Raw genomic sequence first — 21367 nt, forward strand, 5'->3', positions numbered from 1 at the left:
CGACGTAGGCAATTTCGTTGTTGCTGCCCACGTTGGTAAATTCGTTGTTGCGGACGACGTAGGAAAATTTGTTGGTACTGATGACGAAGGTAAAATCGTTGCTACCGATGACGTGTTGGAACTTGTTGATGCTCCCTGCGTATGTAAATTCGTTGTTTCTGATGTTTTTGATGAAGTCATTGGTACTGATGACGTTGTAGAATTCGGGGTTGGTGAATTTGTCGGCTCCGAAGACGTAGGTGAGGTTGATACTGCCGATGGCGAAGGTGAAATTATATCCAGACTTTTGTGAATCTATATGTTTTACTATGTTCATATTTTCTGAACTTCCAAATACAGTAAGTATGAAAGCCCCGTCATTCACTGTCTATAGGATTATAGCATGTTTAATTGATCATGGTAATTAGGTTTTTATTTGTGTTGCATCTATCCGTCGATGTGCCTCACTGCCTCAGTTACATATGTCACGTGTGAATAGTCCTATCATGGAACGCATTTCCTTTCTGAATGTTCTTCATCAATTATGAAAATTGAGTCAAGATTTCCATGATTTGTCATCTTGTATGTCAATAATTACTAAAGCTCCCGACATGGTAAAATCAAGGTTTTTTCCAACTCAAATCCAGAGTTATCTCCTTATAAATGTTGAAAAACAATTACTTACTAGGCGAATTTAGAACCTAGAAACGATCGAGTAAACACAGCAATGCTGTTAAGCAGGCGGACTTTATTGACATCCAATATTCTATGAATTAGATACTAATTTAATCGTATCCACGTGATACTCGCAAAGAAGAAACTTGCAAAGGTGGTTTGATGTCGCTAGGCGGCCTCTCGTTCACATAAGATAGCTGGCATTGCACGAAGACGCTCTTATGGCCTATTCTTTCTTGTTTTGGCCGCAATTTTCTATCCATACGTTGGAGAGGCCTGGTGAAGTCCTTTCATTTTCGTTACATTTCGTTTCGCAACGGATTAGAATTACGCCGTAGCCTTTATAACGAGATTTAGCTGGTCCTTGGGATTTGAGATTTATCATGGGTGAATTAAGACACTAAAACTGAGATTTAGTATGTGACTGCCTTAGTTAGTTAGTTAGTGAGTGAGTGAGTGAGTGAGTGAGTGAGTGAGTGAAGACAGGACAGTGTCATATGGGAAGAATACAAGAAACCCACATTAACTCATGAGCTCAGGACTGTTACATGTCGGACAAATAGATTCAGAGAGCTTCCTTTACCATATCTTGTCAAATCACTCAATGACAGTTTAACTTATAACAAAACAAGGAAAGATTTCAGAACACAATATAAGTTTCAATCTTAGGTAACGCGGTTGAATGCAGATAACTATTCTCGTAAATTGTGTACTTGAATCTTGATTGCACAGTTTTTGGAAATTTTTTTAAAATAATTTTAGGTGTTTTCTGTTCATATGGCCAATGTATATGGCCCGAACTTTCTAAAAAATACTCAATTCAGCCAATAAACCATTAAAAAAAACTCAGTTGGCATAGCGATGTAAATCTTGTCAGATTATCTGTCAACATTATACATATTCACTGTTGAAGGATATATTTGCTACTTCTGTCTTTAGCATCATCCTCAGGAATTCTTATGACATAGTCTCATTTCCTGATTTTTAAAACCGTTCTGAATACGTAACGTGTCCTACCTTGTGCTGACGACCCTCGTGGTATTTGTAGCAGCACTGCGAAGATTGTTACCACCGTTACTAGTCGCAATGTTCTCGGCAAGGGTTTCCAGATACCTTTGGTCTTCACTCTCCAGTCTTCCAATAATATGCACATGGTGATAGCAGTAAACCGTGTTGCTAAAGACGATGGTGAGTTGCCGAATTGTCGAAGGGTACTTAGTGGCTGTTGATGTTGTTGTTGTTGTTGTTGTTGGGTAACTTGTTGTTACACTCCCCTAGAGACAAATATTTCAATTACCTTACAAAATTACAATAGACTCCGCAAGCAGGATGTTACAATTTAAACTCTTGCACAAGTTTCTTGCTAGAAACAGAATGTTGTATGTTTGGAAAATCAAATGCACTTCGAAATGTTCTCTGTGCGGGGGTGGACGATGAAACAACTAAACATTTATTTTTTGTATTTTCATTTGGGAAAAAGGTGCAAATCTGGTATAATTTCACGAGACATTTCTTAGATATTAATAACCCATTGAATGTATCTATGGGGGACTTCACAAGCGGAACACCAGTCATTTTGGCTTTTTTGCGTTCATAAATTTTTCTCATTAATTATGCAAATTAGCTATTGATTTGCATTATTAGTACTCGATCTTGTCAATCATCACTCAAGCTATCTATATACCAAATATCATGACGATCCGCCAACCCTGCTTAAGTTATTCCCTTTGAAAGTTTGAAAAAAATTGAAAATGGGCTCCTGCAGTTCTAAAAAAGCCGTTAGGGGGCCCAAACCTACACAACATGCTCTCCGTTTCCAAGAGATATGTACCACTCAAAAACCATAACCATGGCATGTCCAGAACATGAGATATCAAACACGGAAGTTCCGCTGCAGTACCATAGCAAGTCACTAGGGGCCCAAAATCTAATCATTTCGAGGTCTCAAGAAAACATACCCGCATACCAAGTATGATGATAATCCATTTACCAATCTAGAGTGTTGGAATATTCTCGAGTTATACTGTTCACACATACGCACACACACACACACACTCACACACACACACACATACACATACACACACACACGCACACACGCACTCAAACCAACGCTGTACAAAACATAACCTTCTCGGCGAAGGTACTTGTACCATAGTATAAGTCAAATTTAATTAACAGTAAAGTTTACTTCACATAAATCCGCAGGCTAATTATAACATAAAACCTGAGTATGTCTGAGCGTATTTGTATCTGTATCATTCTATATGGCCGGTATAATCGCCCTTAGGCGTAACACCAGCTTCGCAGGCACGCGGCGCGCAGCAGCTGGTCGACACATTACACTGAAAGGTCTGTTACACCAAGGTCATTAGGTGCATTGACATAACACGACAAACAGTTTAGGGTATGATACTGCGTCACGCGCTGCGGTCTTAAGGCTGCAGAAAACGGGTTTCTCCTGGGCGGCTCTGTTTGTCGTGTAATGTCAATGCACATATTGAATGACCTAATTACCACTAATTTGCTAACGAGGGGCGCCCTAACATCGCCCGTGTCCTAACATCGCACGGATTTTTTAGATATAAATCTTATTATACATAAGTACGCCGTCTTTGTGTCCACTGACTATGCTGATAAGGAAGGTAGATAAACCAAGTCCATGCACATAGCTGTCATTTGCGTTAGAAATTTACATGTACATATTCATATTTTGACAATAATGATGGTAGTGCTGAATAGAGGTCACTGCGCAGCGCCTCTAAATATATGATCTAAGCCAAGCATACACACAACTATCATACACATAAGAAGTATAACTGCATAAGACACTTAAAGTTTGGGTCTTTAAGTTGTAATTTTTTGTTGAGTAGAACGCCGACCAAAGAAAAACAACGTAAACATCGCTGTCGTCTGGCGAAGTTGTTTTCCCGCCTTTTTTTCTGGCCGTGATGGTGGCGGGACGATTTAACACACACAGCGAGGTCCATTGACTTCTTGCGCTCTAACATGTGAATGGTACCGTCTATGAAAAGGAAACTGAATACAGAGATGGCGAAGATATTTGCTGACGTAATTACCACTAATTTCTTATCATTTTTTTACCTTCGCCAAGAAGCTATCTACATACTATATATCATAACGACCCGTCAACCCCTTCTTGAGTTATTCCCTTTCAAAGTTTGAAACGAAATCGGCTCTTGCAGTTCAAAAAAGCCGTTAGGGGGCCCAAACCTACAGAACATACTCTCCCTTCCAAGAGCTATATTCCACTCAAAAATTATGACCATAGCATGTCCAGAACATGAGATATCAAACACGGAAGTTCCGCTGCAGTACCATAGCAAGTCACTAGGGCCCAAAATCTAATCATTTCGAGTTCTCAAGAAAACATACCCGCATACCAAGTATCATGATAATCCATTCACTAATAGGCATTCTCGAGTTATACTGTTCACACACACACACACGCACGTACGCACACACACACACACAGACACACACACACACACACACACACTCACACAAACGCTGTGCAAAACATAACCTTCTCGGCGAAGGTAATTGTGCCATAGCATAAGTCAAATTTAATTAATTATAACAGTAAAGTTTACTTCACATAAATCCGCAGGCTAATTATAACATAAAACCTGAGTATGTCTGAGCGTATCTGTATCTGTATCTGTATCATTCTATATGGCCGGTATAATCGCCCTTAGGCGTAACACACCAGCTTCGCAGGCACGCGGCGCGCAGCAGCTGGTCATGTTACACTAAACGGTCTGTTGCTCCTAGGTCATTAGGTGCATTGACATTACACGACAAACAGTTTAGGGTATAATACTGCGTCACGCGCTGCAGTCTTAAGGCTGCAAAAAACCGGTTCCTTCTGGGCGGCTCTGTTTGTCGTGTTATGTCAATGCACTAATTACCACTAATTTGTTAACAGGTGGCGCCCTAACATCGCACATGCCCTAACGCACGTAAACATCGCACGGATTTTTCAAATATAAATCTCATTATAATAGACATAAGTACGCCGTCTTTGTGTCCACTGACTATATGCTGATAAGGAAGGTAGATAAACCAAGTCCATGCACATAGCTGTCATTTGCATTAGAGATTTACATGTACATATTCATATTTTGACAATAATGATGGTAGCGCTGAATAGAGGTCACTGCGCAGCGCCTCTAAATATATGATCTAAGCTAAGCATACACACAACTATCATACACATAAGAAGTATAACTGCATAAGACACTTAAAGTTTGGGTCTTTAAGTTGTAATTTTTTTGTTGAGTAGAACGCCGACCAAAGAAAAACAACGTAAACATCGCTGTCGTCTGGCGAAGTTGTTTTCCCGCCTTTTTTTCTGGCCGTGATGGTGGCGGGACGATTTAACACACGGCGAGGTCCATTGACTTCTTGCGCTCTAACATGTGAATGGTACCGTCTATAAAAAGGAAACTGAATACAGAGATGGCGAAGATATTTGCTGACGTAATTACCACTAATCTGTTAGCATTTTTTTACCTTCACCAAGAAGCTATCTACATACCAAATATCATAACGACCCGTCAACCCCTTCTTGAGTTATTTCCTTTCAAAGTTTGAAACGAAATCGGCTCTTGCAGTTCAAACAAGAGTCTTAGGACCCAAAATCTCCATGAAACTTTTTTTGTATTAAACCAGTTCCCCCCATTCTATATCGCTCAATGGTATGACCCCCGGCCACCTGCAGCTGTCAGGGGCTCAGGTTCCACAGTGACCTACTTTCGCTATCAACAGCTGTTAGAAGTGCCACAATGGCCAACACTGCAGATATAGATTTTCCCATTACTTAGGCAAATTAAGTCCAATTTGCATAATTTGCACTTCATTGTATACATCCCTCTCTAAGCTACCTGCCAAGTAAATAACATGAAAATCTGTCGCTCCTTTCTTCAGTTATTCTCCTTTGAAAATATTTACAAACACGCCATTGCAGTTCCAGTGACACATACCAGGGGGCCCAAAATCGACCTTGACCTTTCTCCTCCCAGCACCTACCCACATACCAAATATCATTTCAATCCATCCACACGTTCTTCAGTTATGCTGATTTTAAGCTTCCGGTGACACATACATACAAACACGGTGACACAAACATACACACACGCGCACACACATGCAAACACAATAACTTCGCATGATTTGAACTTCAGTGTGTACATCTCCGTCCAACCTACCAGCGTACCAAATAACATGAAAATCTGTTGTTCCTCTCTTCAGTTAAACCCCTTTAGAACATTTTTACAAATAGGCCATTGCAGTTCCAGGGACACAAACCAGGGGGCCCAAAATCGACCTTGACCATTCTCCTCCCAGCGCATACCCACATACCAAATATCACTACAATCCATCTACACGTTCTACAGTTATGCTGACTTTAAGCATACGACGACACCCATGCAAACGATTTACCTCCTTACTTATGCAAATTCGGTCTCATCTGCATAGTTTGCACTTAAGTGTGTACAACTTGGTCTAACCTACCTGTGTACCAAAGAACATGACGATCTGTCCATCCACTCTTCAGTTCTTCTACATTTAAGATTTTATCAAATACGCCATTGCAGTTCCAGTCACACATGCCAGGAGGCCCAAAATCGACCTTGACCTTCCTCCACCTAACACCCACCCACATACCAAAAATCATTTCAATCCATGTACAGGTTTTACAGTTATGGTGACTTTAAGCGACCGGTGACACAAACATACACAGAAACACCAAACGCAAGCAAAACAGTACTCCATGAAAAAGCCTTTTTTCATGGAGATAAAAAGCCGTTAGGGGGCCCAAACCTACAGAACATACTCTCCCTTCCAAGAGCTATATTCCACTCAAAAATTATGACCATAGCATGTCCAGAACATGAGATATCAAACACGGAAGTTCCGCTGCAGTACCATAGCAAGTCACTAGGGGCCCAAAATCTAATCATTTCGAGGTCTCAAGAAAACATACCCGCATACCAAGTATCATGATAATCCATTCACTAATAGGCATTCTCGAGTTATACTGTTCACACACACACACACGCACGTACGCACACACACACACACACACACACACACACACACACACACACACACACACACACAAACGCTGTGCAAAACATAACCTTCTCATAGCATAAGTCAAATTTAATTAACAGTAAAGTTTACTTCACATAAATCCGCAGGCTAACAAAACCTGAGTATGTCTGAGCGTATCTGTATCTGTATCATTCTATATGGCCGGTATAATCGCCCTTAGGCGTAACACACCAGCTTCGCAGGCACGCGGCGCGCAGCAGCTGGTCATGTTACACTAAACGGTCTGTTGCTCCTAGGTCATTAGGTGCATTGGTATAACACGACAAACAGTTTAGGGTATAATACTGCGTCACGCGCTGCGGTCTTAAGGCTGCAAAAAACCGGTTCCTTATGGGCGCCTCTGTTTGTCGTGTTATGTCAATGCACTAATTACCACTAATTTGTTAACAGGGGGCACCCTAACATCGCACATGCCCTTACGCACGTAAACATCGCACGGATTTTTCAAATATAAATCTCATTATGATATACATAAGTACGTCGTCTTTGTGTCCACTGACTATATGCTGATAAGGAAGGTAGATAAACCAAGTCCATGCACATAGCTGTCATTTGCGTTAGAAATTTACATTACATGTTCATATTTTGACAATAATGATGGTAGCGCTGAATAGAGGTCACTGCGCAGCGCCTCTAAATATATGATCTAAGCCAAGCATACACACAACTATCAAACACATAAGAAGTATAACTTCATAAGACACTAAAAGTTTGGGTCTCTAATATATGTTAAAAGTTGTAATTTTTGTTGAGTAGAACGCCAACCAAAGGAAAGCAACGTAAACATCGCCTTTTTTTATGGCCGTGATGGTGGCGGGACGATTCAACACACAGCGAGGTCCATGGACTTACTACGCTTTAACATGTGAATGGTACCGTCTATGACAAGGAAAGTGGAATACAGAGATGGTAAAGATATTTGCTGACGTAATTACCACTAATTTGTTTAATTAGCATTTTTATTTTACCTTCGCCAAGAAGCTATCTACATACCAAATATCATAACGATCCGTCAACCCCTTCTTGAGTTATTTCCTCTCAAAGTTTGAAACGAAATCGGCTCCTTCAGTTCCAAAAAAGCCGCTAGAAGGCCCAAACCTACACAACTTACTCTTCTTCCCAAGAGCTATCTACCACTTAAAATCATGACCATAGCATGTTCAGACACAAGATATCAAAACAGGAATTTGCAGTACCATAGCAAGTTGCTAGGGGGCCCAAAATCTAATCATTTCAAGGTCTCACAAAGACCTGCCCACCAAATATTAAGACAATCCATCCACACACACGCGCGCACACACAAACACACACACACACACACACACACACACACACACATACAGACACACACACACACACACACGAACGCTGACGAAAACATAACCTTCTCGGCGAAGGTAATAATTAGTACAAAATACGTGAAAATTCGGGAGATTATCGGAGCTCTCGAAATTCGCTGCTGCTCGCCTCCGCGTATGCGCACCATGACCTTGCCTTAAATGTCACATCCAAAATCTTATAAGCTAGCCAGGGAAGCTTCAGTCAGTCAGAGAATGTCCAGTCAGGCACAGTAGGATCGGTGTGGGGTCGTGTGGCGTAACGGCAGGGTCTTCGGCCCCGAACCCAGCGGTCCCGGATTCGAATCCCCGTGACGCCACCGATGTTGTGCCCTTGGGAAAGGCACTTTACATGATCTTCCTAACTCCACCCAGGTGTAGAAATGGGTATATTGTTCTCTGTACGTGGTACTATTGAAATAAGTTATGACAAATTTCAGTGCAGTGCCGCGTCGTCCTTGTCTGTCCAAAATCGACGTAAAAAGACCTTTCCTGGCTGACTGGAGCTTCTCTGGCTTGCTTATACGATTTTGCCGCCGTCTAGATCTGCTTCAAACAACAAATCGTTCGACGAAGTCAATGTAACTTGACCTTACCCCAAGCAAGTAGGAAAAGTAACGTTAAAATGTGTACCTTTGCGCGTGGAGTTTGTTTATGATGTGTGATGACTTCGGCGTATCGGCCAGCAATTCGCTTTTGGATCACAATTTCGTGAGAAACTTATCGATGTGTGGAACCCTGGTTTAGTGGTGTAGATTTTAACTCGAGGGGATATCTCTGGGCACGACACAGGCCTGGGCGTTGACACAAGTGCCTGATGAAAATAAGTTTAGTTCCCCAGGGTATGTTAAACCTGTGAGGCGTTAGGTTCTAGACAGCCCCATAAATAATATGCGGACTGAATGCGCTGCTGGTCTCAGAAAATGCTTCAGGCAAGTTGTGTTGAATTTGTCAACACTCAACTTAAGTTGGTGGTAACTGACAGATAGGAACTGAGTGTAACTATCTTTCCATGGCAGATGCTACTTTCATAATGTAGCAATGTTTTGGATCTGGATTTTAAGTTTACAAAGAGTACTTTTTGTTCACCCTAGTCTTTTATGTTATATAATATAGCTTGGCACACATTGAAGCAAGCAATTATCCTACGAAAATGATAAGAATCATGAAATCAACATAAATATCTTTTACAAATTTATTTAGACTTTACACTTGACGTAATCCATACAAACCACAAAATTCCATACGCAATATTTGATACAGCATAAGTGGCTAGAAAAAAAGGTAAGGGCTGTAATTAGACAATGTATTTTATGAATGACAATAATCATTTTTTTGTTGCCATAATTCAGAAGTATCAATGTATCAATGTTAAATGTTGAATTTAAGCATTTTGAAACTTTTGAATTATCTAGATGTTTACCTATGTACATATACAGTTTTGTGTATCATACTTAATGCATTATGATACTCTAAAAATAGGTGCTATCTATGCTTATCATGTCAAAATATTTTTAAAGCTCGGTATCAAATGACATATCATTATCTGAAATACAAGGCAACAGTATTGAAATTACTGTACAAAAATAGCTGATAAAAGAAGAGAAAATTTAATGTAGAGATACAACCAAAAACACACCATCAACACTTTGTAAAGGTGACTAGAATATTAATGTATTATTCAAAACTTTAATATATGAATGCACTGCCTTTAAGTACTCATATCAATGTTTCTGTGCTATGAGTTGACATAACTTTTACAATCAGATTCCTTTCCCTTTTTTCATTGTATATTTTGCAGCATCATATTAAGTTGTACCAAGGCTTGATAAGACCGCTTTTCTCATTGGTTGATTTCTTTGCATCAGTATTTATTATTTCCCTATGTTGGCCAATGAGATTGTGCCGAGTACAGGATCTACAGAGTAAAAAAAAAACCTTTTCACAAACGTAACTTTCTGTCTACAAAATGATACATATGTCATAGTGGTACCAAGACTTGTGTTGTGTTCAATCATTGGTAAAAGTGCAGAAGAACATGTTTTTGCTTATCATTTTCAGTACTTTACAAACCGTATCACCATGTCCAAATATTTGAAAACACTGTTGCCTTTATGTTGAGCAAAAGAGTAGAAAGAGATACACCTTGATATACAAAAAAAAAAAAATTGCAAAATTACTATTCAGTTTTATCTACCTAATTCGGTTTTTTCCTCTATACATGATCTTATGACACATGACCCCTCAGTTTTCCCTGAGGTCATGACCTTTGACCATTTCTACAACCCCTGACCCCTGAATCTGACCCCTCAGTCCCTCCTGAGGTTGTTGAGTCTGGCCTCCAGGTCAGCGTCAGCGTCGCTCAGCCCCCCTCCCCCTGCTGCTGCCGCCGCGGCCGCTGGCTCCTGTTTCTTCTGCACTGCGATCGTGCCTCCAGTGTCCGGGAGGTCTGAAATAAAAATGGGGCAGGAATTTATCTCATTCACAAAAACATATCAAACTCAGAAGTTCTGCTGCAGTACTGTAAAAAGCCGCTAGGGGGCTCATAATCTAGTTGTCTCTTCCTTTTGCCAATCCCTACCAACATACAAAATATTATAAAGATCCATCCACATCTTCTCCGACTATGCTAAGAGAAGACAACAATATCCCGCCAATTTGCCAATTTGGACCAATACTGCCCTGTATGAACTAGACATATTTTTGTGAGACTGCCATATAGTAGGCATTATTAAGTCTCATGCCCGTAGCCAGGATTTTGTTTGGGGGGTTCTTCATACAATCAGAGGGACCACCTTCAAGCGTGTGGGGAGGGTTCTTCCGAATCCCCCTGGCTACGGGCATGAGTCTCATAGTCATAGGACAATGACAGCCAATATAATACTGTAGATTATCAGTAATGAAATATTGGTAAGTACACTCCAAGCTGGAAGGCTATAGTATAAGGATGTGTATGAACATTCAGCCTGAAGTAGAAAATAAAGAAAAAAAGACTCATGATTTCAAAGAGACACATATACACTTACTTGCAAGGTCGTCTGTAAGTTGTAGTCCCAACTCATCCAGTACCTGAGTTACAATAGCATCACTGGAAAGAAAAAAATTAAAACAAGATATCAAGGATGTGTAGAAGATAAATTATCTGATTAATATAAACTACATCTAAGATCTTTGTTGGTCTAGTCTTTTGTCGTGTTACTTTTGATTGGCTGAATTTGCCAACCACAGATTCTGATTAGCTCATGTCTATCTACTCCTGATTGGTCACTTCCTAAGATTTTAATTGGCTCACAACTGATCATGCTACTTTTGGGCAGCCAATTGTCATGAAGATAACACTTGACTTTTGATGACATATAACTTGTTACACTGATTGTGATTGGTCAGCTGAAAAGCTGGGTGTGTCCTGATTGGCTGCTCATTACCTCTCATCTTCATCATCTTCATCCCCCATTGCATCATCGATGGCATCGTTCATCATCTCTTCCTTCATGTCCATGATCTCTGACTGTCTCTCAAAGTCCATCATAATCTTCTGGATCTGAGGCAACTTCAGCTGTAAAGAAAACAGATTTAGGTCATACTCATAGATTATGAACAATTTTAGTAGTGTCTTTAGAACACATACCAGACAGAAAGGATTTTTCAATACTGTATTGTTAATGCATGTGACAGACTTAACAATGCCTTTAAAACTACCATGTATTTTGATGCAATCAATGCCTAAGTTTAGATATTCTTTCAGAATTAAGTTGAAAACTGAGAAGTTGGGTTTTTCACAAAATACGTCACCAGCACTGCAATTTTAGAGTACCCAAATTGAATGAACCTGGTAAAAACAAAATGTAATACTTGATTTTGGTAGACATTTGCATTAAACAGTGTTGCTTAAATCTATCATCATTACTACCTACTACTACTAGTACATTAGTTGGTGCATAATTTTTCCTCCTTGATATAATATGATGGTATAGTCCAAACCTGTGCTGAATATGGGAACCAATGGAAGAGACCACTCTTACAGGGGTGGTATACAAATATTACATTACTAGTAGAGGGACAACCCTTATTGACAATCTAAAAAGGGATGCTGGGCTCAGTGACATATCTGCAACAGAGCTTTGATTGCTAATGGAAGACTGGACTGAATGCTGCAGAAGAACCCATTGTCTCCCGAGATGACATCACCGATGTCCTCGTTCAAGGTTCAAGGTTCAAGGTTCAAGAGGGACAACAAACCTGTTTGTTCATGGTGGCCATGGCTTTCGTCACCCCCTTCATGGCTTGTGCCATTTCGTTGTTGGACTTGAGCGTCTGAATCTTGAGCGACACGGCCTGGATGTTCGCTCTCATCAACATGAACTTCTTGACGTAGCGACGTGTTCGGACGAGATCCTTCGCCATGATCTTTACAGCGTCCTGTTGAAAGATTAAGAATAATGCTGTAACAAATAAAGCTTGATCCACAAAATGAACTAGATTCGTACTAATGATTCTCTGGTCAAGACAAATCTTGATGACAATTTCTTGTAACAAAAACTGGTGGCAAAAACAAGCCCAAAACTGCAAAAGTTACTCTTGTGGCTTTGCATTGTGCTTCATATAAATAAGAAAAATGAAGGTTTATAGAATCAATGTAAAAAGAATCAAGATACACCAAAGGCAAGTCATTCATATGATTTGTGGTAACATTAATGTTCATACATGTATTCAATCATCACATCATCGCTTGTCTGTACATCTGAATTTCTCCTATCATTGTCACTCACTCTCTCACTCACACTATGACTTGATCCCTCATTCATGCTTGTGGGTGTCAACAGAAAACTTAACAATTTTCCTTCCTACCATCAGCATCTAACACGTTCAAGTGATCATTACGATTTGAATTCCCAGTTTTATTTTCTTAATACCGTAACAGAAGAACTGCTACCAATTTTCGAAATGCTTTAAATCTTTACCAATCGTAATAATGGTTACCATTTGTCCTTGTTTTGCCATCTTTTTGATATCAGCGATGATCTTCTTCTCCTGTTGTTCCAACTTCCCTCGTTCTCTGTCCAGGTCTCGGATGGCTCTCTGGAGCGCTCGCTGGTTCTGCTTCAGCATCTCTGCTGGCGTTTTTTTCTTCCCGAACAGCCATTCCAGAGGCATGGTGACGTCTAACTGTGCACTTAGTGACTGAAAATTTAACAAACATATCAGCTTTGAGTTTCGATGTGGAATGTTACTATCAGAGTTTAGACTGGTTAAATTCTGGTGGGGTTGTGTGGCGTAATAGCAGAATTTCTGGGTTGGAACCCAGTCATGTCACCGATCTTGAGCCCTTGGGAAGTACGCTTTACATGACCTTCCTCACTTAACGCAGGTGGAAATGAGTACCTAGCTTTGGTTAGGGACGTCCCTTGGATTGGACGTTAAATGGAGGTCACATGTTTGAGGAGAGTCCTTCCCGGTGTGAGTGGATCAAACCTTACAGTCTTGTGTACGTCTTACGTGCTGTGCTTTAAGTCCTCAACTTAATGAGGTTAAGCACGTAATAACGAAGAAGAAGTTAGACGACTATACACAAAGGAGGGATACATTTTTTTTTTTCAAAAGTACAAACATTGATACCACAATGCAAATGTTTTAGGACATTGCCGTTAAAGCATACATATCTATATATAAATAAAAGAAGCTAATGGCCTAAAATGTAGATATCCTTGCTTTGACCATGGAGTTAAAATATACGTGACTTGAGTTGAACCTCCTTGTTTTGACAATGTTTGACAAGACAAAATTTGCCCCCCCTCCCCAATATAATTTTTGCACCACCAAACCAGTTTTCGAAACGTATACCACCTAACACGGAAATCTAACATGATTTCAATACATTCCTTATTAATCTTGAGTACCTCCGAGGTCCTTACCTGGTGAGAAAAGTGATGTCTAATGCCTTTTCTGGTGCCTTTTGGTGACTGGCGCTTCTGACTCACACTCACCTGCGAAATAGCAATACGGAAGTATGTATTTTGGTCCTGACGTCACGTAGAACGCAGCTAAACGCTAAAAATATAACGAAACTTTTATTCAAAACATCAATTTGGTCGATGATAAAGATTCTGTTAAAAACAGACTAAATAATGTACGCAACAGTACCATAATTTTTCAAACTGGGACACATTTTATGTTTAGCTGAAAACCATTTTTATCCCATAGTTTGGATGCGGTGTATGATGTCATGATCATAAGAACTGAACTTTTGTCAGCGCCACCTATCGGGAGTACGACGAACAACTGGAACAAAATGGCGGCGCCCTGTCACGAAAAGCGCGCGTGTTTTTCAGATGACAGCTAGCGCTTATATATCTTCTCTGTGAGTAAAAAGGGATGATATTCTGCAACGTGAAGATGTTGAGCTCAGTACTCCTTCACCGGTACTCAGGTTTTCGCTGCCAAGGCTTAGATTTGTGCATACGGAGGTCGCTTCACAGACAGAGTACCATGTGTACTTCATTGAAAGGCAAACAGTGTATTACCTACACAAGTCATCAGGTAGGTTATTGCGGATTAAGGCACTATAGAGTGAACCAACGGTACCAGAGCATACCTCCAGCCTTCATCTATACATTGCAGTGTTTAAAAACACCAACAAGACTGGCAAACACAGAACAAAGGTATTGTGCTCTCTCACAACCAAAGAATGGTCTGTCAACCCTAGCTAGAAATCAGAGAAACGTTTTGCTGAGGACTCCCCTTTCTTGGAGTAGCTGCCATTCCTTCAGGTTCTATGGAAAGGCTCTAGCCACTGAGGAGTATTCTACAGTCACCGCAACGGGTATCAGGCACGTCCTACGGAAACACAACATTCCCTTCAGCACCGGGTACACATGCTTTCTCGCCGAAAGCCCGTTTGTCACCAAACGAAAGAAGACGGCGGCCGCGAAGAAAGACTTTTCTCTTTACATCAACATGACTACGGGTTACTTCACGTGTTTGGAGTCGGGGGTGACGGGAGGGTGGACTTCGCTACAGGACTACCTCGAAGTCGTGCCGAAAAGTCGCGCGAAGGGTGCGAAAGCCAAAACAGCAGCAAATCAAGAGAATGGAAGGGAAACGTTTTCCTCGATTGCCTCATTGAACAACGTTAAAACGCAGTCACAAGTTGCCGACGACACTTGGAAGCGTGCCACTCCTATAAAGGATACAGATAAAACAGTACTTAATACGATATTATCCAACCTTGGTGCAGAACACCTATCCCGTGACTCCCTGGATAAGTTGAATGTCCGTGTTGACGTCGAGAGTGGCGGCCTGGTGTTTCCGTGGTTCCATCACCATGACAACAGGATATGCGGCATGAAAACCGTCCAGGGCCGCAGGACTGGTAAGAACGAGATTCAGTACCAGGAGTCGAGCGTTCCGAAGTGTGGGTACTACAACCTGTTCGGGTGCCAGCTGGGGACAGCGGACACAGACGAGGTCTGTCTGTTTGTTTGTTTATTTGTTTTATTAAGATCTCAATTAGTGTTACCGGTACATGGAGAAACACTATTCCACCTGGAGTCCACTTACATGCTACTATTGACAAGTAATAGATTAAATGACTCTGTATTGTTAAAAAAATCTCTAGATTGTACATTGTATATCATCTGTATTGTATAACATTAACAACCTCTATATCTGGCGTAACACATCTGCTTTATGGGCACAAAGGCATTGACTTGTTATAGTTTTCCGTATCTAACTCCAGGGCCAGGCTACTTTAAGAGTCGGATTAAGCTATACTAGTACTAGTAGTACCTACATCTGAGTACTAGTATATTACAATTTAGAAGAAGAATGGCCCTACTGTTTTTATCCACTCTATGATAGTTCTAGGAAAAAAGTCTTTGTAACACTTTAGTCCAGGGTTAAGATACCCCTGGTATCTTGCATCTGTTTGTTCTTTTCTACGCTGGTGCAAAGTACCTTCTTTCTAGTGAGTACCAACAACATGAAATTTACAAGCTTGGTTATCTTTCCATCAGGTAATCCTGACGGCAAGCGAGTTAGACGTGGTCGCGCTCAGGCAGGGACTACGGAACAGCAAACGGAACACGATGCTGTTGGCACTACCAAGGGGAACAGCATCGCTGCCACAGGAGGTGATCATATAGTCATACTGTGTCTCTTTCCTATTTACAGTCACTGACATTATAACAAGATCCAATCGGCAGGAATGACTAGATTTTTATATATGTATGTATTAGCACTGTGTATTGGCAATGTAAAGCAACATAACCATATTGGAGACCTTGTAAGATAGATTAAAGAGATAAGGATATAACTTTCTCATAGGAGAGTGCAAGATGCTTGCTTACTTACAAGTACATAGGCCTACTAAAGTACCGCCCCTCCTTGGGCATAGGCCACGGACTAGTTTCCTCCATACGGTGCAAGATAAGGTGCTTTATATTTAATTTTCCTGGAAGAAAAAAGGGATAAGCTGGCAAGAATTCGCTCAGCCTTTGGAAATTTAATTCTTCTGTAGTCAGTGGTAAAAATTTTCATGTTAGGGTTGCTATCTTCTATGTATAGATTGCAAAAGTCAAAACTAAATTCATATTTGTTACCAACTATTTTGTATATTTTCAGATTCTGCCATTTCTGGAGAAGTACCGCAGAGTGATCCTTTGGTTCGGTAACGACATGAGGTCCTGGGAGGCATCCAAACAGTTCAGCCGTAAACTCAACACCAAACGCTGCTTCTTCATCCGACCAAAAGAGGACCACCCCCGTCCGCTGGACTTTCTCCTCCTGGGGTCCAGTATGGGTCAAGTCATGTCCGAAGCCCAACCGGTCAACCACAAGTCCATCGTGTCCTTCAGCGAGTTGAGAGAAGATGTGCACAGGGAGCTGAGTCAAGCCGAGCAGGTCGCGGGCATCAAGTGGAAACGATTTCCTCAGCTTAACAAGCTACTGAAGGGGTTCCGCCGTGGGGAGTTGACCGTGTTCACGGGACCGACGGGAAGCGGGAAGACTACGTTCATCAGCGAGTATTCGCTGGACTCGTGCATGCAGGGCGTGAACACGCTTTGGGGAAGCTTCGAGATCCAGAACGTGAGGTTGCTGAAGATGATGCTGTCGCAGTTTTCGCAGTTGAAGTTGGAGGCGAACTTGGACGACTTTGACGAGTGGGCCGACAGGTTCGAGGCCTTACCGCTGTACTTCATGACGTTCTACGGACAGCAGACGCTGAAAAACGTGACAGAGACCATGCAGCACGCCGCGTACGTGTACGATATCGAGCACGTCATCGTCGACAACCTGCAGTTTATGATGGGAACGGAGAGCACTATCGGCGTAGATCGCTTCCGCCAACAGGACGCCATCATCGCGACATTCCGAAAATTTGCCTCCGCCAACAACTGCCACGTGACGCTAGTCATCCATCCGCGTAAAGAAGATGACACCAACGTCTTACAAATGGCGTCGGTTTTCGGGAGTGCAAAGGCAACGCAAGAGGCAGATAATGTAATGATCCTACAGGACAAACGACTTTCAGCTCAGCAAGGTAAAAAGTTTCTTCAGATCGTGAAGAACAGGTTTGACGGTGAACTAGGGGTCATGCCCTTGAACTTCAACAAGGACACCTTGTGTATGTCCACACCAAGGACTCCCAGAAGGAAGAAAGTAGAAGTGGAGAAACAGCCAGTGGAAAGTAGCCTCAATGAAGACAGCATAGATCTACCTCTTGACAAGGAGTAACTTGATAAGGTAGACTAGAAAGCCTTTCAGCTAAAGAAAAATGCACAGAGTAGGACAGTGTAAGACCTTACTATTTTTCCAATGTGAAAACTATTTTTCTGACTCGATTTTTACCTGACACTTTATAGAATAATGATGGACACATATTTTGCCTTAGTCAAAATGTGGAGGCGCTTTTAAGAGCTCCATTTATGAAACCACCCATGCTACTAATCCTGTCATGCCATATGTTTCCAATAACCTTCTGCCTTACCCAATATCCAATACCATTTTTGAGCCAGAAGGCTGCATCTAGGTCTATGACAGTATGAGTAAAAGCACTTTACTTTAGACAAAGGCTCAATGTAGGAGAGTGAAAAGGGGTTAACCTATATATGGGGAGTTTCCTGTTTAGGAGAAGGCTTGATGGAGGATATGCGTGGACAGGAAACCAGTGGTGCCTAGGATGTGATGTAAGCAAAGGGATACAGATGTGAAGCTTTCTGTGCGGACTGGAAATGTATCTATAGCCTCGTATGATGGTATCTAAACCTATTGTTAGTTGCCAAGTCTCTTCATCCTCTTAGTAATTGCATAAGAATGTCGAAGAGACTTGGCAGCAATAACAGGTTTGGTACCAGGCTATATAGGCTATACCAGTTGAAAATGTTGAAGGTTTGAGGTGAAGGTTTGAAAAGCCAGAAGTTGAAATGAATGGGAAAGGTGTTGATTGAAATAAATCATTGGAAGATGGGAACTGAAATGACACGAGCTATATGGAAAATTCCTCGCTGCCGCCCCCTTTTTTTAGGAGCTGCCTTTTTATTTATATTATACAAATATGAAAGTCAATCAATCATGCAAGGTAACAATGTGTGATGATAAATCCCATAGTTTCTGTGTTAACTAACCTTTTATACATTTGTAAAAGTAGGTACAGGAACAACAGACAAGCCTTTAGCTGAATAGAAATATTATCTCTATTGTCAGATGCTAGTACTGCGTTTATACAAAGAAGAAAAAGTTTTGTATTTTGCATAATAAACCATTAACATCTATTTTATAATTCATCATTCTCTAGTAGTCTCTACATTTACATATGACTATGGTAATTTGACATTGAGTTTATTGTGCTTAAGTCTGAAAGTATATGAAAAAGACAGAGATATTGTCGACATTGAAATTGTTTATTGCAAAACATCAAGGTTACACACGCTGCATTTTCTTCAACAATGATGCAATCGATTTTGCTGTACATAACACTTTACGAAACATTGCACTTGGTTTTACAAAAATATACGGCACCGGACAAAAACGTACCTCGGTCAAACTATGACATTTTTTTACAGGCCACAAACAACATACAAACATGGCTCCCTCATAGTAATGCTAGCATATTGCACATTCATTTGACTTAGTAGATATACATTACATGACTTTGGATTTGAACATTTGCAACTGAAATCTACAGAGAACAGTTAGCCAGTGATATCTTAATCTGAAACTGCATCTCATAATAGATTCATATTTTGATATGCTTATTTGTTTACAGTAAAATAATAATCTTTGCCATGAAGATACATGTATTACAGCTTTGGGCTGTTACATTATGGAAGGTTTCCAAATAATGTATCTTACTGGGGACTTGCAAATTTTCCCACATGTAATTGTAACCTTTCTAGCCAGCCTTCACTTAGAATAATTGTTACAAACTAGCTTTTAGCAAGCACTTTTGTCACAAAGTGCACCACACCAGGCTTACTCAGTGACTGAAAGTGTAATTCAAAACTGGATATAAAATAACTTAACCTTCTCCCTGCTGCCTAATTCTGTAACCAATACAATACATAGTGTTCCATCCAAATCATTTTCTTAGTACTCAAACGATTCATTGCTTTAACCCTTGTTCTACTGAGGTACATGTACTGTACCTACCTTATACCATGAGTGTAAAAATGAACCCCCAGTAAATCAGGGCTAACACATACAATGATATCCTTGCGCAACAGAAAAAAAAAACATACATTTAGCATACAATAAGTGTACTATACAAAACAGTGAACCATAATGCATAAGTCTTAAAGTAACTCCTTTAGAAATCCATAGTGATAAATCTAAATTTGATAATTGTTTTGTCTTCCAATGTTTGCTATAAAATAAAATCATATTGTTCACCACAGAACAAAGTCTAAATTGCATTATGATTAACAGAAGTTTGTACTATTGCTATAGAGAACCTTATTTTTCTACGACCCACCAACCTGAAGCTTTTCACAAAATTGCGTTTGCTAGTTTTTAATCTACAAGATTTGATATCAGCACTACATTCCACATGATATTCCTATCATAACATCAAAGAAAAGATAGAAGATAATCTTACCATGCTCAATTTGTATATACAATTTACCAAATGGCAAAGATAAAAACTAAAAAAGAAACGGTAACTTTACAAGTACCACCATAGTAACTGTTTGTCCAATCCTGTAACATCTTAGGATTGCTACTGTAACACTGTATACAGTACAGCTAGTGACATGAACAGTCCGAACACGAACCCTTCATCTTATAGAACAATCCAATCTAAATTACATTCAGACAAACTACAACAGACTAAAAATCATGAAAACTATAAAAAGTGCAACATATTTCTGTGGTTTTGGTAATATGATGATTGTGTAAATGTATATGATAACAGATTGATAAACAAAATGATACACTTAAGTCATCACAACAGAAGTTTAGAAAAAGCCAGTTTTGAGGTTACATATCAATCTCTACATACATGTAGTACATAACAGATATTTGTTATACTCTCCCTGTGCAACTTTATTTTACAGCATAGCACTAGCCTGCAATCCAGACATCTTCTATGCACAATCACAGGTAAAAATGTATGGATTCCAGGCTAGTCATTTTAAACACAATAAACAGTATGTTTACCCTTGCTATATTCTGAGTTATCTAGATTCAACACTCCCTATTGCTATTCTGACGCTATTGAAAGGTGTTCCACAAGTAGGAGCTCCCTGAAAAAGGTTGACAACATTATCAAGATTTAGATGCACATTCTTGAATAAATTACTAGAGCTGTGTTGTACAATTAAGGCTGGCTTTTTATTGAATATGAACTCTGGACAAGTCCATGCTTCATAGATATCAATTATTTTCTAGGAATGTGTTCAGGGTAATGTATCATTTATTAATCCTGAGTTTGAAGTCAATACAGTGATTCAAAGGGACTTTTCAAGTTAGATTAAGTTGAATGATAGCCAGCCTTTTAAGCTTTACTCCGTTCTTTTGGTCCGTTTTCGGCACGGAAGTGACCAAGAGAGAGGAGTATCACTAAGAGACCAGCACCCAGGTAGTTGAATCAGTGTATTGACTTGAAACTCAAGATTAAAGTGCATACGACACTTAAAGACAACATAGTCTTATTATATATTACAGTATCACAAGCTGGAAATTAAAGTTGATTACCTGTCGGCAGGTATCAAGAACTGTAAGTATGCTTTGTAAGATTCGAT

The 21367-nt window shown here is 40.2% G+C and overlaps 3 protein-coding genes across 3 annotated transcripts in view; 1 reads left to right on the plus strand and 2 right to left on the minus strand.

The window, feature by feature from the left end:
- The window catches only part of LOC136422191 (uncharacterized), a 53035-nt gene extending 44098 nt beyond the window's left edge, over window positions 1–8937 (minus strand). The window contains exons 1-2 of the mRNA XM_066409834.1: window positions 8766–8937; window positions 1672–1928 (exon numbers count right to left, since the gene is read on the minus strand). Coding sequence (XP_066265931.1) covers window positions 1672–1807 — 136 coding nt within the window. The 5' untranslated portion in view covers window positions 1808–1928; window positions 8766–8937. The remainder of the gene's footprint in view (window positions 1–1671; window positions 1929–8765) is intronic.
- A 1394-nt stretch (window positions 8938–10331) lies between these two features.
- On the minus strand, window positions 10332–14157 carry LOC136421729 (charged multivesicular body protein 2a-like). Its single transcript, XM_066409240.1, has 6 exons — window positions 14045–14157; window positions 13113–13313; window positions 12372–12551; window positions 11558–11688; window positions 11159–11220; window positions 10332–10581 (listed from the first exon to the last, which is right to left on the minus strand). Exons 2-6 carry the CDS (start codon window positions 13284–13286, stop codon window positions 10442–10444), a joined length of 687 nt encoding a protein of 228 aa, XP_066265337.1. The 5' UTR covers window positions 13287–13313; window positions 14045–14157; the 3' UTR covers window positions 10332–10441.
- A 267-nt stretch (window positions 14158–14424) lies between these two features.
- LOC136421831 (twinkle mtDNA helicase-like) lies at window positions 14425–18621 on the plus strand. Its single transcript, XM_066409399.1, has 3 exons — window positions 14425–15596; window positions 16145–16261; window positions 16752–18621. Exons 1-3 carry the CDS (start codon window positions 14505–14507, stop codon window positions 17862–17864), a joined length of 2322 nt encoding a protein of 773 aa, XP_066265496.1. The 5' UTR covers window positions 14425–14504; the 3' UTR covers window positions 17865–18621.
- Window positions 18622–21367: the final 2746 nt, after the last annotated feature.

Source organism: Branchiostoma lanceolatum, chromosome 16 (genome assembly GCF_035083965.1).
Source record: "Branchiostoma lanceolatum isolate klBraLanc5 chromosome 16, klBraLanc5.hap2, whole genome shotgun sequence".
Taxonomy (NCBI): Eukaryota; Metazoa; Chordata; class Leptocardii; order Amphioxiformes; family Branchiostomatidae; genus Branchiostoma; species Branchiostoma lanceolatum.